This window comes from Malaclemys terrapin, chromosome 10 (assembly GCF_027887155.1).
Source record: "Malaclemys terrapin pileata isolate rMalTer1 chromosome 10, rMalTer1.hap1, whole genome shotgun sequence".
In the NCBI taxonomy this organism is placed as follows: Eukaryota; Metazoa; Chordata; order Testudines; family Emydidae; genus Malaclemys; species Malaclemys terrapin.
The window spans coordinates 1,903,274-1,921,187 of NC_071514.1; the positions used below are offsets into that span (position 1 = coordinate 1,903,274).

Consider the following 17,914-nt stretch of genomic DNA (forward strand, 5'->3'; position numbering starts at 1 on the left):
TTATGACATCATGCCTCAGTGGTGATCTCATAACTTGCAGGCTCGCCAAGGCAGTCATGTGAAGTAGCAGGTTATTATGAAGGATCTGGTTATAAACTCATGGTTAAGGTGGACGTGAGCTTTGCACTTCAAGCAGAAATTAAACCTCTCTTTTATGCATCAAGAACAGATTGTATTTTCCTCAAATTTACAGCATTTACTCCAAGTACAGAAAGTATTTCTGAGAACTTCCAAGTAAACGCATTAGCTACAAGAGCTGCTCTTGCAACTACCCTGCCAGACTATTTGACTGAAGACTCCAGTTCTAGACAAAACACTGTTTACTATTGAACATGTCTACATGTCAAAGGGGAAATGTGCAACATTCTCTGCTGATGCACACAAAATATTACACACCTCAAAGAGCACCTGTGTGCCTCTCAGCTGAAGCGATTTACCTTCCTCTGTAGTCCCGCATTTCAAAAGTAACAAAACCAAATTTCCCTAATGGAAGTGAATTAATATCTATCTATAGTATCTACAATTACAAGTGTCCCATCATTGTACTCACCAAGCCCTGAAAGGCAAGTCTCTATCCATACACCCTCCATCCCCATTGTATCTGAGCACCTGACAATCTTTAACATAGTTATCCTCACAAAACCCCTGCGAGGTAGGGATGTGCCATTATGCCCATTTGGGAAACTAAGGCACTGAGAAGCTAACTGACTTACCCAAGGTCACACAGGAAGTCTATGGCACAGCAAGGAATTGAACCCAGATCTCTCATGTTCTAGGCTAGTGCCCTACCCACCAGACCATCCTACAACGTTTGTCTATACTGGCGAACAACAGGAAGGCAGGGTTCTAAAATGATTCATCAATACCCAGTGATCTGATATCAATATTAGCCATGGAACAAAATTTTATCCCTTCTGGAAAAGTCCTATAGAATTGACTCCAGAATGATACACTTTCTATAGAATTTTCAGCCAATCAATAGCATTTTTAAATGATTCTAGCTATAATTCCCTATTAAAATTCATGTATATCCCCACTACGGAATGGTATTAAAAAAAAAAAATTAATCTATGGAAAGTATAGCATTCGCCATTCATTTTTATAGGGGTTTTACTGAGTAAGATCTACAGAATGGTTAGTTTCATCCTTATTTAATTCTATGAGGTTTTTCCATAAGGGTAATACTGCAAATACCGGACATCTATATGCTTAACTTGAAACATCTAGCAATGGTGGGAAGGGAAATGGATCGTCATCATTCAAATCACACCATTTAGGAATGAATTTTTAATGAGGGTAGGCCTCGCTTATTTCTAATTTTGCTCTAGCACCTTATTTATAGCTATAACTAAATCTCACTGCGTGGCTGTGTCGTTAAGCTGCAGGACATAGTATCCAATTAATACCAAAACAGCATTAAAGCAACATGAAAGGTCCAACTTAAACCCAAGGAAAAAATTCAGAGTGAAGGCTGTCATTCCAACCTTCCTTCTCTCCACCTGGCAGCTGCCCTGAGGTCCCTGGTTTGTTTTAAGTTCCAGATGGAGGATGAGGTCATCCGCACAAACTAGGTACAACAGGGTGAGTTAAAAACCTACCAGTAGTCATAACAAATTGACTCAAGGAAGTGGAGACAGGCTGTAGAGCCTCTGATCTCTAAGTCACTGGTTTGAATTCAGTCCACGATGAGAACGATGCAACATTTTGACGACCTGAGGAATAATAAGCTAAACGGAAGAGAAGAAAACACTCACAGGAACAACAGGCATTTGGGATAGAAAGGAAAGCTCCAATTTAACAACAGGAAACGGTTCTTAACCTTGAGGTGAAACCTGGCAGTGTAATATTTTAGGCCAGAGAGTGTTCAAAAGAAAGTTACATGCAGAATTTAGAGGGAAGTGATACAGGAATTCCATTGGGTGATGTGGGAACTGAGCATGTGTCGTACATCAATACAGACCCCTCTTTGGGTAAACCCCAACTTCAATCAGTAGGAGTTTATACGAAGGTATGTGCTGCAGTCCTCATGCAGCTCTGTTATAGAACCCTTGAATCCGACCTCTTAGCTACAGTAGCTTATACTGTGATAGTCTGTTGAGCAGTATAAATGCATAACTCTCCAGTGCTTTCCCAGCTTCCTATGTTGTTCCACTCTTATTCCATCTGTACCACCATGATCCTGTCTCACTCAACTGCTGCGCTGATCCACTCTTCCTCCTCCAGATTTCTTATCAACCCCCAGTAGCACTAAAACCTCCTGAATTTCAGATCCCAAATACATTCTATTCACATTACACATTTCCTTAGGAAGCTCACTGACGTTTGCGCATCAAAAATTTTAGTCAGCAGGATGTACAGTGCAATAATGAGAATTAAATTGATTCAAGGAAAGTACCTGCTCAGCATGTTCATTTGCTATTTTTCAAACATAAGTATATTGACATGGGCGTTTTTTCAAATCTCAAAATGCAATCTATCCTGGGCTAACTGTATGTGTAACGTGGCACGAATCACTTCAAACTACCAACAATATCCATCTTTAAAGCACCTCTGTAGCTATAAAATCACTTAATCGATTGATAATTTTTTTTATAAAAAAAAAATTCATATAGGTAGCTAGATGGATACTGACACTGGGATCCGTACTTAATGCGAAGCTTAAGACGAATATGATTTGAAACAGCCAAGCTATAAACCCTCTGCAGAATGGAAAATTCTGACAGGCGTAATAGACATGCACTATAATTAAAGTCTTTGGTAAATGACACTAACACAGCCAAAATTTTCTATTTCAAGCTACAGCATTGATCGAATTTTGACATGCAAGATTAACTGGAAGGATCTCTCTGGACTGATGAGAACAGTAAGCCACAATGCTCGTGTTAATTTTCCTTGATACATATGCATTATGCATTTGACAAGATACAGGCATCTAGCAAGTACCGACCTAAGTGTTTTATCTGTAATGCTACTGAGCAAAGAAATGCCCCTCCCTCAATATCCCAGACTCTCAGACGATATTTCTCTATGCTCAAGAGTCCAGCGATTATATTCTTTCCTCCCAGATATGAAAGTTTAAAAAATGTGCCAACCTTGAATTTCCAATGAGAAGTTCACTCAATGCAGAAAACGGAGTCTCTCAGGAAGAAAAATAGGTTTCAACAGAATGCACTGTTCAAAAGACAATACTAACCAGTCAGGAGTGGATGAGATGTAGGGCCATAACAAAAAACTATTCTGTACTCCCAACTCAGAAATAAAAAGAAAATATTTTAAAATTAAGCAGACTCGTCCTCCTTCCTGTTTACCAGGCAGATTTCAATTCACTTGCGCATGCTACATGATCCTTCCAAGCTGCAAGCCAGCCAGGTGGCTCTGTTAGATCAGTGTTCCCAAACTTGGGATGCCGCTTGTTTAGGGAAAGCCCCTGGCGGGCCGGGCCGGTTTGTTTACCTGCCGCGTCCGCAGGTTCGGCCTATCGCAGCTCCCACTGGCCGCGGTTCGCTGCTCCAGGCCAATGGGAGCTGCTGGAAGCAGCTGCCACTACGTCCCTCAGCCTGCGCCGCTTTCCACAAGCGGCATCCCAAGTTTGGGAAACACTGTTAGATAATATACTTTCAAAGATTTTGTCCTTATAATAATATGTTCATGTCTTTGGAAGTGTTTTCCAATACCTCATTCCCTTCTCCTCCCTCTCCGCCTCCTCACCCCCCGAATATATGCATCATCCCAAAAGCTATAGAAAGATTCTCACAGCATCTGAATGTCTACAATTATTTTAAATACCCAATCAAAATAAAAATGAGCATTCCCACAAGATGGTCAAGTCACTGCTGCTAGTGCAGCTGAACTGAAGTATCCCTTTGCCAACACCCATCTCATCACCGCATTCCCTATAAGCCCACAGCCTCTCTGAACAGAAGCACCTTATTCTGTGCTCAAGGCTGCCAATCTGGAGGTCAGGTGAACAGTGAAGGGAAGCAAATTCCATAGATGAGGGTCCCTTTGCTGAATACACTCTAATCCCAGCCCCAAAGAATTCTATCCAAGAACCGAGAGCTGAAGTGACTAGCTGAACTTAGTTGTCATGAAGGGAGATGGTGGAGAGGTGCTATTTCTAAAAACGAATGAGGGTCTGGTAGGTGCAAAGGAAAAGGGTTAATTTGCCTTATTGCAGTGAGTGCTGCAGGATGCAAGGTCCCATGACAAGACAAGACAAATATTGCCTCTTCACACACTAAGGCACGTGTTACAATGGATTAGGTGTTACTTTTTAGTTCACCCCAGCGTAGACGGTATAATATTGGGTAAGTACAAGCTGTTCTTCCCACATTCCCTAACAAGGGCAAAGGGAACTCGACAATGCAGTACTCTAAACTCTTCCCACTCCCAAAAGCAGAATGGACATCCTCTATTTTTCTGTGGGTGTTTGCCCGGTAAAGCTGCTCGAATATGCTGCAATTTGAAGCATGGTTTTATTCTGAAAAGTAACTCTGTAAAATGGCACCTTTTTACTCAATAGCTCTGTTTCTTCTCTGTATTCAGTCACAGCTGCTGATTCGATTGACTAAAATAAGATTTTAATGTTACTTCTTTTAGCCCTGCAGAGACACAGTTAAGAAAGAGTGAACGGAGTCTACTACTGTACTTCTTATTCAGCAACTACAGAACCACTTACTAAATTTCAATTACAGTGTCATCTAGTTACATCTTTGCAAACCCACTGAAGGCAATGTGTTGCCAATGAGGACATAGTTGGGGACAATGGGATTACACAAGTGTAATTAAGGGCAAAATAATGGCCTGCAGAATTTTCGTTACTGGTGATGATGCAGAAGAAGCTGAGAACCTGGCGTGATTCCCCGCAGTCCCAAATAGGGTTTACATCACTGGCAGTTACAAAATTCATCTCTTTGCTTGGAAAAACAAACAGCCATAATATGGGAGTAATTGAGAAACAATAACCATGGAACCCCATTTTATAGTGTCACTTTTCAGTGCACAGCCACACTTTCAATACTAGATATTTATGCAGATTTTGATTTCACTTTTGACCAAAACTGAGTAACTATTCTTCAGACGCACTTCATCACACTTCGCAGGCTGCCTCCAAAACACCAAACACGGGATCGTCTTGTAAACAAGCATCTCCCGTACATATCACCCAATGAAATGGCTGAAAAGCTTTGCATAACAATAAAATGTGGGAGACTATAAGCACTAAAGAGGAAAGAATGAATGCCCCATGCGGTTGCAAATGTCACCAGACACTGGAGCAGAGATCCGCATAGCAATGCCTTTCCTGCACACACAGAGGTTCCCTTTGGGCACACAACCGAAACAACAGCCCTTATTGGCCTCTACAGGCAGATTCATCGCAGAAGCAGAGAGGAAGCTGCTCTCCACTTCTAGTGAGAGAGGACTGTGGAAGTGACGGTGAAAGGAAGCTGGCGGCCATCCCCATCCTCAGACAGAAGAAATCCGCCACTAAAGGAATTTTCACTAACCTGCAGAGTGACAGCGGATCCTGCAAGGCCGAGAGGGGAGTGCTTGTGTTGCCCATGGGATTGAGGAGCTGACCCACGGCAGACACAGACAGGGCTTCCTCACACTAAGGGCAGGGGGTAGCGAGGTACCTCTCAACACCAGGTATCCCCGGGAAGCGTCACAAGAATTAATGTTTGTAAACATCTCCAGGATGCTTGGATGAAAGATGCAATATACATTCTAAGTATTACCACAGAATAACGAATGAAGACAGTGATTTTGCTATTTTGCCTCCATTGTGATCTATCACAAACTATTGCCAGAGCTGTGCTGACATGATGCAAGTACACAAGCAAAGAGGTCTCCTGGGATTATAGATGTTAAAAACAGTCCAACAGCCATGTCAGTTTCTGCTCCACTCAAAATACAGGGGAGAAAACCCCCATATTGTTTATCAAATGGAAACAATTCCTCTATATATTTTGTTTTTCAAAGGGACGCAGGCACTGCAAAGCCTTGGACATCTAGAAAAATCACTTGTAGGAATTGTAGGAACACACTACAATCCACAAAGCCCGAATCTGCCACCCAACTTCCTTATCCAATGAATGGGAGAGCAAGGCACCTAGGAAGCGAATCCACAATAGCCGGCACACAAGGCAAGAAGCCAATGGGAGATGGCGACAAAAGGGGTGCATGCTAAGCCCACCCCCTCACAGAAATAGGCACCTCCTGGCAGCTTGGATTTAGGTGCCTATTTCTGCTAGTGATTCACAGCCAGGGGCCCCTGTCTTGGAGCCGGATGGCTTCAGCCCTCTGTCGCTCCTTGTGAAAATGAGTTAGATCCCCACTTCGCTCCATACCAAACAGGAGGAGGAGTTAAGGTGAGGGGGTCTCACCTGGGATGTGGGCGACCCAAGTTCAATTCCCTCCTCTGCCGGAGGGAGAGAGGGGATTTGAACAGGGGTCCCCCGCCTCTCAGGAGAGTGCTCGCACCACTGAGCTATGGGATCATCTGCTGTGGGGACCCCTCAATCTCTCCTGTTGAAGTTGGTGCACTGTGTATAAAAGAGTCATTGGGCCAGTATGAGAATGACTCTGTAGTGCAATGGTTAGGGCACCCGCCTGGGAGGTGGGAGATCCTGGGTCCAGACCCCCTGCTCCAGTGACTCTAAGGGGACAGCCATATGGCCTTAAAAGACCCGCGGCACAGCCAAAGCTGGCCCAGGTCACCTGACTCGGGCTCACGGAGCTAGAAAACTGCAGCATAAACCTTCAAGCTGAGGCTGGAGCCCTGGCTCTGGGACCCTCCCACCTCATGGGATCTCAGAGCCCAGGCTCCACCGAGCCTGAACATCTGCACTGTGATTTTATAGCTCCACGAGCCCAAGTCAGCCGACCTGGCCTGGCACAGGTCTTTACTTGCAGTGTAGACATACCCTAAGTGTTCATACCTGGTGGAACAACGTCAACAGCCGAGACTGCGGGAGCCCCACCTCTAACAATTCTATACTCAGGGGTTAGAGCAGTGGCTCTCAACCTTTCCAGATTCCTGTACCCCTTTCAAAAGTCTGATTTGTCTCGGGTACCCCAAGTTTCACCTCACTTAAAATCTATAAAATCAGACATGAAAATACAAAAGTGTCACAACACACTATTACTGAAGAATTGCTGACTTTCTCATTTTTACCATATCATTATAAAATAGATCAATTTGAATAGAAATATTGTACTTACACGGCAGAGTATAGTATAGAGAGCCACAGAAACAAATCATTGTCTGTATGAAATTTTAGTTTGTACCGACTTCGCTAGTGGCTTTTATGGAGCCTGTTGTAAAACTAGGCAAATATCTAGGTGAGCTGATGTATCCCCTGGAAGACCTCTGTGTACACCCCAGGATACACATCCCTTGGCTGAGAACCACTGGGTTAGAGCACTCTTCTGACAGGTGGCTGTTCAAACCCTCTCTTCTCCTTGGGCTGGGGGGGAACCGAACCTGGCTCTCCCACATCCCAGCTAAGTGCGCTGACCACTGCGCTAGGAGCGGTAAGGTAGGAAGCATCTTCACTGCCTCCTCTTCCGACTGCCAGATTCTGAATGGAAGTCGATGGCCCTTTGGTCTGACCCAGGACGGCCGTTCTTATGTTCTTAATTTAACCAGATTAGAACCATTTCACATTTCCTTGTTTGCATCTCCAGGGCCGCAAATAAAGCCATACTCTGAGCAACCGTACACACTGCAGATTCATCAGCCTTACAGGCAATTCTAGAATCCTCAATATGAAATTGTTTTCACACTGCTGTGATAATTTACCTGGGAAAAAGTTCAACACAGAAGGATATGATCCAAAACCTCCTTATTGCAAAAACAGCTCCAAAGTCTTTCTGTAAATAAATAATAATTATTCTTTTGACCACAATCAAACAGCTGCTGAGAGAAGTATAGTTCAATTTTGCTCTCTGTAACAGCACCATCTTCTGACCCATATATTGATGAGCTAAAGCCAATATTTGACAAAACGGATAATAAACATGTCTTTTCTCAACAGCGAATCCCTGCTTATTCCCTAGACTGTTTTAGTAATGTATTGTCATTTATAACAAGTGACAGCTGTGCCACATTTCCTTTGCTGCTTGAAAATGGTGAGCCTGCTGATTTCAGAGGTTTTTCCACTACTATAATTTAATTTCCTATTCTGAGAAGACAGCAACACTCAGTAAACCAAAGGGGACTACTCTCATTTGAACGAGGTCACACACAATCTCGGCTCCACATTTTGGATCAAGATTTAATGCAGTCCAGTACAACCGTAGCGCAGTGTTGCACTATGTGTTATCAGACTGTGTGTGAAAGCGTTGAGTTGTGAAAGTAACAGAACATACTTGCCATTAGGGTTTGGCTCTCACGTTAACAGATTATGCTGTTCTGCAGACTGACATCAAGGCAAGATTCTGCCCTCAGTTGTACTTGTTGACTTCGGTGGTATCGTAGAGGTGTGAATCAGAACAGAATTTGATCCTTATTATTTTGTGAACTATAGGATATGGCTAAGACATTAATTTCTTTTGGAGAACTACAACTTCTGCTTTTCAGTTCATTTTGTTATCTTGTCGTCCCAACCCATACATCACTTTTATCCATTTGTTGCATCCTGCCTGACATGTAGATTGTGGTTTGCGGCATTGCAGCCATGTTGTCCCAGGATACCAGAGACACAAGATGGGTGAGGTACTGTCTTTTATTGAACCAACTTCTATTGATAAAAGAGACAAGCTTTGAAGCTTAAACAGGGCTCTTCAAGTCTGGGGAAGATACTCAGTGCGTCACAGCTAAACACAAGGTGGAACACATACGGAGTTAACACATGTTGCAAGAGACCATAAAACAGAAGGAATATTGGGATTCATAGAAACCATCCTCAAACCACTCATCACATAAAGAGACAGTTTCCTTCAGGACACAACCAATTTCCTTCAGAAACTCCACAACATTAACAACCACCTCAGAACACCAGGGATGTCACCTCCCTTTACAACACCACCCCTCACAATGACGGAATCACTGCCTGCCTCAAATATCTACAAGACAATGGACAATGCTCAGATAACCACCCCAAACACATCGCCAAACTCATCCATCTCATTCTCACCCACAGCAATTTTACATTCAACACTACATGCTTTGTCCAAACCATGGGAATAGCCATGGGTACTAAGGCCTGGTCTACACTGGGGGCGTGTGGCGGGGGGGAGGACAAGCTAAGTTGGTATAAGTTACACAACTTCAGCTACGGAAATAAAGTAGCTGAAGTCAATGTACTCAGAGCTACTTACCGCGGTGTCTTCACTGCAGTAAGTTGACTGCTGACGCTTCCCAGTTGACTCTGCGTACGCTTCTCGCTCCACCTTAAGTATGTGGAGTATGTAAGACACCCTCGAAACTAACAACTACAGTAGCTGATTTTACTTGATAAAAGCAGAAACCATCTTTTCCATTATGCTATGTATGATAAGTCAATGCTATGCACTTTTTTAAAAAAGAGATTTAAATAATTCCTCGATATCCTGAGGGTGGAAAAAAAACTAATAAAAATATTCACCTTGGAAAACTGGCTACTGAACTGGAGGATAGGAGACAGTTTCTATATTTGTTTTACAATGCCAGCTCCTGTGTAAGTGAATAGGATGCGAGCACTTCAAGAAGCGGTGCAGAAGCAGCAGTAAAAATAGTCTCAGTATATAGCCATGACATTTCCACTAACACTAGCGTCCATTAAAATGAAAGTAAAGATGGGACTGTTTGTTTTAGTGGGAATTTCTGCTTTAACACGTTTTCAACAGCTGTCTTTTACATTCTTACCATTTAAGATATATACTTGGAAACGAAATATGAAGATAAAACCAAGGAAATTCTGAGTTAAGGGTACCACTATGTCTCTTAACACCCAGACATTGTGTATCTCAGCACATACGCACACAATTTTGCTATTGGAAACTTCATAACACACGACGAACCCACATACCATATGCACTTAAATGTCTAGGCACTGAATTAAGCTTGCTGTACATATAGTGACAGTCTATAGTGATTTAGCTAGGCACAAAAAACAGGTTTCTCTTACTCATAAAAACAAAAATTCATTTGTAAATGCATTATTGGTCAATAGATTTTATGGAAAACCAGCTGTAAAAGAATTCTTGTCAATATTATAATTTTAACAATGGTAAAAATATGTATATAATATATAATAGTATAGGACGTATGTGATGAAATCCTAGACCCATTGAAGTCATTGGGATGGCAAAACTCCCACTGACTTTGATGCGGCCAGGATTTCACCTACGGTCAATATATACCTGCTGATACAATTACATTACATTACTTTAATCTTACTGGCAGCTTGCTATGAGATGGTGCAAAAATTCCACAGAGCTCTACCTACCATATAGGCAAATAACATGGTCAGTGTGTGTATTCCTCAAATTCATTCTTACTCTGTGTTTCTGAAGAGAGGTCTCTTGTTTGCAATACTCCCTCTTTATTATCTACAGTTAGTTTTCAGGCTGAGGAGAGACTAATGTTTCTGTCTTCAAACAGGAAGGCACTAGGAACAGTTAGAAAGTTTATAACATGAAGTCTCATGGTTTCTTGAGTTCACAGCAGTAGGCAGAGAGCTATAATCCTCAAATGCAGAACATATCACCTTTGCTTGGGATTTCAGACAAGTAATCCCATTCTGTAAGTAGAAGTTTGCTAGCATCTTTCCCAGAAAAAGCAATTGGAAACTATCAGAAGATAAAAAAAGATAGTGAACAAGGTAGGATGTTGGGACAATTCTTATAGTGCTGAAAGCCATTGAACAAAACTGCAAATCCTCTAGATCAGTGGGTTTTAACCTTTTTTCATTTGCAGACTCCTAAACAATTTTGAACGGAGGTGCAGACCCCTTTGGAAATCTTAGGCATAGTCTGCAGATCCCTAGAGGTGCATTCTGTTGCTCTTACTTTTAGCCCGGGGATACTGCCACACCTCCAGCACGCCTACGTACAAGTAACCCTCACACAGCTAGAGCTGCAAGAAACCAGGGTTCCTCTGGTCTATTGTATAGATTACCGGTTAATGATCTTGTCAAGTCTTCCAATGAACTTTGCATATCATATGGATTTTTGTCCAAGGGAGCAAAAGACTGTTAAAATTAGGGCAGTTTTAAAGTTATGTGAGAAGCTGTTACATCTCAAATCCATATCTTACGTCTTCGTGTCTCTCTTCCCAGGCTTTCATGTTCTGCATTTCTGCAACAAAATACCAACTGTCTTTTCAGTAAAGTACTTGGTGCCCTTATGCAATAAATCATTCATTATTTCAGGTTCTTTATACTACCAGTGATATGGTCTTCACAGTGAAAATATTAAACTTTCCTCGGACAAGTAATATTTTTCAATACATATTTTATTCCAAGTTTTATTAGTCTGCCTTCCTGATAAATTGTTTCATAGGGGGATCAGACATGACAAATTACCAGTAATTATATTGCTGCACTAGAGTCAAAACTGATGAGATGAACAAAAGATTTAAGTATCAGGGGGTAGCCGTGTTAGTCTGTATCTACAAAAACAACAAAGAGTCTGATGGCACCTTAAAGACTAACAGATTTATTTGGGCATAAGCTTTCGTGAGTAAAAACCTCACTTCTTCGGATGCAACCGAAGAAGTGAGGTTTTTACTCACGAAAGCTTATGCCCAAAAGATTTAAGGTTCCTCGGGTGGTGTGTCCATTACTGGGATTTTTAGGAACGACTGGGATTCAGAACTTGGCTGGAGTAGTGAATGTTTATGTTTATAAAACTTGTGTCATGTAACAGAGCACAACTGAACCTTGACAATTTCTGACACCTTAAGATTTCTGACTCACCATCAGTTTTAGAAGCAGGGATGATACTGATTTTGTTGCTTTTAATAGCGACCCTAAGACCACCTAATACTATTAAGCCAAAAGCTCTCCCAAGAAATGAAAATATAAACAGCTTTATGCTCCTCTACACATATAGAGTCATTGAAATAACCCCACATCCCTTATAAGTTATTGAAATCAGTGATCCCGCTTGTACTCAGACACTGAGATCAGCGCTACACATTAGATCAAGGACCGTGGCTAAGAAAATAACCCTCTAATGTCAGACTTCTAGGGGATAAGGAGAATACAAAAGTGTTTATGCGGGGCCTGATCCAAAGCCCACTGAAGTCAATGTACAAAGACTCCCATTAACTGCAATAGTCTTTGGATCAGGCCCACAGTTATTTGGCTTGGGAAGGACCTTTATTGAGGCAATTAGCCCATTCAGACGGGATGTTTTAGAACGGAAATTAAGACCAAAATAGACAAAGGATTCATCAGAGCATAGATGGCGACAGGCTCATTTAGTGCAGGAATATTAATAAATGAGATTTCTGTAATCAAGTTCATAAAGATTTAATTGAGAAAAGGAATATTCAAAGTAATTGTCTACAAAACATGTCATTAGATGTTCTTTGTCAAGCACAGCCAGAGGTTAAATTTGGTTAACAGGTTTAACCAATTCTCTTAGAAATGTATTTCTGTTAAAACCAGATCAATTTCTGAACTGTTCCTCTTTTTCAAGCAATATAAAAGCCAGCCAACGTGTCAGATGTTCAACATTCAGAAACATATATGTGCCACTGATGTAAACCGCTACTCAATCTTTCTCTATAGCAAACTTCTGTATGTGTCTGCATTCTCATTTACAAAATTACGAACTTCTACAGAACATCCTCACTAACCCCTTTCACATTCTGTGTATCATATTTAATAGTCCTACACACTGAAATTATAACCTCTGATTTGTACGTTGGCTCTATATTTCACAAAAAATAGAAGCATACATAAACAAAAGTGAAAAAATAAATATATACAGATTGGATGAAGAAATGCTATGGATCTGTACGAGACACAAGAAATATCTGCATTTATAAGGGAATGACCTTCAAAACTCATTCACTGTTCTCTAGCCTGTAAAATTACAGTGATTTTCTCATTTGTGAGAAATTATACATTTTCACCATGTATGCTTTAATTTTTCATGGAATATAAATCGTTTTGCTTAAAAGTCAGCATGAAAGCAACAAAAAACAAACATTTACTTGTGATAACCTTGATTGTGAGGGTATTATGAACTGACTCTTTTTTACCTTAAATCATGCATACAACATATTAGTATTTCTGTTTACTGCCCCAAAAATCATATAAGCTGGTGAAACACAGCATCAAGTGGCATTTTATGTCAAAATTATATACAGTATAAGGATACTCTTATTTTAATTCTATTCCCAAGTAAATCAAAGAAAGAATCCAGCCTTCTTCCAAACTGGATTGCCTATACTTACCTATCTAAGCTATATATATCAATTGGATAAAAATGTATTAAAAGCAATCTCTCAAAAATTAATTGATTTTTGTATAAGCACAACTAATTTGACTGCCATTACAGCCATTTAAGTCACTACTTTGCAGTTAAGGTGGGGAAGAGGCAAGACGGGGAAGAAAATCAGTAATATTAACATTCCTGAGATGTTATTTACACAGAACAGATTTTTAAAACACATTTATTTATTCTTCTTTGCTTAAGCAAAAGTGAAGCCTCCCACAGCCTGCAGTATTTATTTGTAACCAGCTCTTTAATTTGAAGTATGCTTCTGCATGCATTTAAAATATTTTCTACTTGCCCTAGAGCGACAATAGAGTCAGAATCAGCAACACCCAAATAAATCAGTGGAGAGGTGGGAGTTGTTGTTATTTACATGTTGCATCACAATTATCCAAAAACCTGGCCTGAATTTTCTACTGCTTACAAGTTGGAAGAGTGCCAGTTGACACTCTCAGGAAACAGTATCAATGAGTAAGGCTACGAATCTGTCACGGAGGTCATGGATTCCACAGGACCTCCACGACTTCTTGAAAATTCCAATAATTCAGCCCCAGGCAGTGGGAATCGGGCTTCAGCCCCAGGTGGGAGGACTTGGGCTTCAGTACTGATGTAGTGAAAACTGCATTAATGTGTGTACATTTCTGTGATTTATTGTTTACTGCACACATCCTGTGCATGACTTTTAATTAAAATACCCATGCCAAAATCTTAGCCTTAACAATGAGCGCTATGGTGTACAGTCAGTCTGCATGCTTATCACATGGATGTTCTCTTAAAAGTATTATTATTATTTAAAAATTAAGATTAAAAGCTGTCTGTACAAAATGGAAACCTCCCGTACATATGTCAGCCACCCTGTGTCCTCAGTCCTAATGTTATAGTTCTTAGCTAGTTGTTAAGGCAATACTGTTGTGACTAGGTTACTCACATTCAAAACATTCTGGTATTCTAGTAGCCTAATGATATCATCACTAAATCCTTACTAGCAAATCATTCATATCCAGACTGGGGGGAAAAACTGATTTTTACTCAAGAAAATTTCATTATAATGCATAATATCTGAACTCGTATCTGGCCTAGAACATTTTGAAAAGTGATCTAGACTATTTTAAAATTAAATCAGTCCCTGGAGCAGGGTTGAGGAAGTACAGGTAATAACTAAAATCAGGCAGTACTCTGATACATCTCCTGGTATTTGTGTTTGGCTCAGACAGCATTTACTATACTTTAATTTGCATCAAAATCATTCTTAAAAGCACTTACTATACTTATTGCACTCACAGAGTCAACGGCAGAATTGTGCAAGTCTAAGAGCACCAATTTTGCTCAGCAAGAGGTATAAATTAAGCTCTTCTTCCATCATCCAACAATGTTTACTTGATTTGATTATACCCCACCAATGGAGAAGCAGCAGCGCTAAAGCTGTTCCATAATCATATTTGCACCAGGGAAGGTTAGTGAAAGTTGCGGGTTTTGATTTTGAACACAAAAAAGAATAAATTTCACTAAAACTTGCAGCAATTGTCCACGTTCTGGTTTATTATAAAAGACTGAATCAGGGTAATATACTAGTTCTATAAAATAACGAAAACACTTATTTTACATATATCCAATAACAGTGACGTTGCGGGAAGGGGTGGAGGGTAAGGGGGGCACAACTTTAGCCCACTGAAATTCATTATATTCCATTAAATTATTTTTTTGAGATAGGGAGGGGGGGAACATAGCATAAAAATGGTAAGTAAGCTCCTTGCTAAAAGCTAGAGACTGGCCCCCTTTCACAGGGCCACTTGGCCTGTGTGGAGCTATTCTTTTGTGAATGCCAAGAATTCTGACTCACCGAAGTGCTGATCAAAATAATGACGTGAGACATTATTTTCCTGGAGGAATCAAAAAGCTTCTGTGTGACTAAACTCCCTCCCCTGAGCAACATCCCAGTCAAGCTGATCAGGCTTTTCTTTCTGAGGGCTGAAAAACTGGATCCATCAATTTGCCCAGTGGAGGGGGGGGGGGGGACGCATTTCAGAATTAAAGGTCACTGAATGAAGTAAGGATTCATTTGCTTTCTTCTCCCTCCCCCCCCCGTAATGCTTCCAGCTGTTACCATCTAGAGTGGCTGTAATTCACTGATGAGCATCGGATTTACACACACACACACACACACACACATCCATCCGGCAAGCCACAGGTTTGTCTTTGTTCCCATCTGAAGGAGAAACCATCCAGATAACTGCAGCATCCTCTATAAAACACCAACTTCACAACGCCCAGCACAGAAGTTGCTTTCATGCTTAGAACACCCATGCAATCCTAGGAACAGCCCATGTGTCCCCCCCGGTGTGTGTCTACACACCAGCAAGGGAACACAACGTGCTGGAGAGGGGGAGAGGAGGAGCAGCGAGCAGCCAGCACTGGATCCCGCGTTGCTTTTGTTTGCAGTCCTCAGACTCCATTTGGCAACCCGGATTGGAGGAGCTGAGAAGTGAGACTGCAGCGCCTTTGGGAGACCTGGGGCTGGTTCTTCCCCATCGCCAATATTTGTATTCACACCCGGACAGGTTATTTGCCGCGGCGAAGGTCGGGATCTCCAGCAGCATTTCGGGACAGCTCTCGGGGTCAGACAGCTGAACTGCAGTGTTTGCACAGGGGCGAGCATGCAGCCTGCTCTTGCAAAAAATCCCACACACCAGCCAGCCCGTGTGCATCCCTCCCCCGTGCCCAAAACAAAAGTCACACACACACACCCCACACACACACACACGACTCGAGACCGCATCTTCCTGCTGCGCCCGCACCCGGGCTGGGCTAAGCCAGGGAGTTTTCCCAGCCCAGGGTCTGACACCCTCCCAAGTTCTCCGCCTGGGCGCAAGTTTACCCCGCGCCTCCGCTGCGCGGTTCCCTCTGAAAGTCGCGCTCGGGCTATTTCATTCCCCTCCAGCGGCCAGCCCTGCCCGCCGGCCCCGACCCGCTCCGCCCGCCGCCGAGGGGGCTGGTTCAGGGCCAGCTGCGTCCCCACACGCCCTGCGGGGCTGCGCGTCCACACCCCCGGGCACCGCGGCTCGGATGCGGGAGGCTTTTGTGCCTTCCTCCCAGGGGCAGCAGGCGCGAGCGGCGCGGGGCAGCCCGGGGGCAGTTGCACGCGGAGGGAGGGAGACACACACCCGGTGCACACACCCGGTGCACACACACACACACACCCGGTGCACACACCCGGTGCACACACACACACACACACCCGGTGCACACACCCGGTGCACACACACACACACACACCCGGTGCACACACCCGGTGCACACACACACACACACACCCGGTGCACACACCCGGTGCACACACACACACACACCCGGTGCACACACACACACAGACCTGGATGGTGCAGGTGTACTCGCTGTCATCCAGCAGCCTGACGGTGCAGCTGTGCTCCCGCTCCAGGCTCCTGCTGCTGCCGCTCATCCAGCGGCTCAGCATCTTCCCCGGCCCGGCCCGGCCCGGCGGGCGGCTGGCGCTCACAGGGGCCGGGCGGCTCGGCTCCGCGGCATCCCAGCGCCCAGGCGGCCCCGCCGCGCGCAGCCCGACTCCGGCCAGAGCCCGCTGCAAATCCCCGCGCCGCCGCTCGCGCGGCCCGGCGCCAGGCGGGGGGCGGGGCCGGCGCTGAGCGACGGGCGGGCGGGCCAATCCCGGCGCGGGGCCGCCCCAGGCCCCGGCGCCCGCTGATGGGGCGGGAGGAGCCGGAGGAGCCTCGGCCTGGGGAGCGGGGACTGCGGGGAACCCCCCCTCCGGCCCCCCGGGACCCCCCTCTGCGCCCCCCAGGGCTCCTCCTTCATCCCTCCTGGGCCCCCTTCCATCCCCCGGGGCACGGGGAGCCCTGCAAGGGAACCCCCCCTCTGCGCCCCCCGGGACCCCCCTCCGGCCCCCCCCGGGACCCCCCTCTGCGCCCCCCCCCAGGGACCCCCCCTCCGGCCCCCCCCAGGGCTCCTCCTTCATCCCTCCTGGGCCCCCTTCCATCCCCCCGGGGCACGGGGAGCCCTGCCAGGGAACCCCCCCTCTGCGCCCCCCGGGACCCCCCCTCCGGCCCCCCCCGGGACCCCCCTCTGCGCCCCCCAGGGCTCCTCCTTCATCCCTCCTGGGCCCCCTTCCATCCCCCCGGGGCATGGGGAGCCCTGCCAGGGAACCCCCCCTCCGGCCCCCCGGGACCCCCCTCTGCGCCCCCCAGGGCTCCTCCTTCATCCCTCCTGGGCCCCCTTCCATCCCCCCGGGGCACGGGGAGCCCTGCCAGGGAACCCCCCTCTGCGCCCCCCCCGGGACCCCCCCTCCGGCCCCCCCCGGGACCCCCCTCTGCGCCCCCCAGGGCTCCTCCTTCATCCCTCCTGGGCCCCCTTCCATCCCCCCGGGGCATGGGGAGCCCTGCCAGGGAACCCCCCCTCCGGCCCCCCGGGACCCCCCTCTGCACCCCCCAGGGCTCCTCCTTCATCCCTC

General features: G+C 44.8%; 1 protein-coding gene across 3 annotated transcripts in view; it reads right to left on the reverse strand.

Moving 5' to 3' along the window:
• The window catches only part of FRMD5 (FERM domain containing 5), a 285,564-nt gene extending 268,581 nt beyond the window's left edge, over positions 1 to 16,983 (reverse strand). For all 3 annotated transcript variants that reach the window (XM_054042334.1, XM_054042335.1, XM_054042333.1), the window contains exon 1: positions 16,805 to 16,983. In XM_054042334.1, coding sequence (XP_053898309.1) covers positions 16,805 to 16,906 — 102 coding nt within the window. In that variant the 5' untranslated portion in view covers positions 16,907 to 16,983. The remainder of the gene's footprint in view (positions 1 to 16,804) is intronic.
• Positions 16,984 to 17,914: the final 931 nt, after the last annotated feature.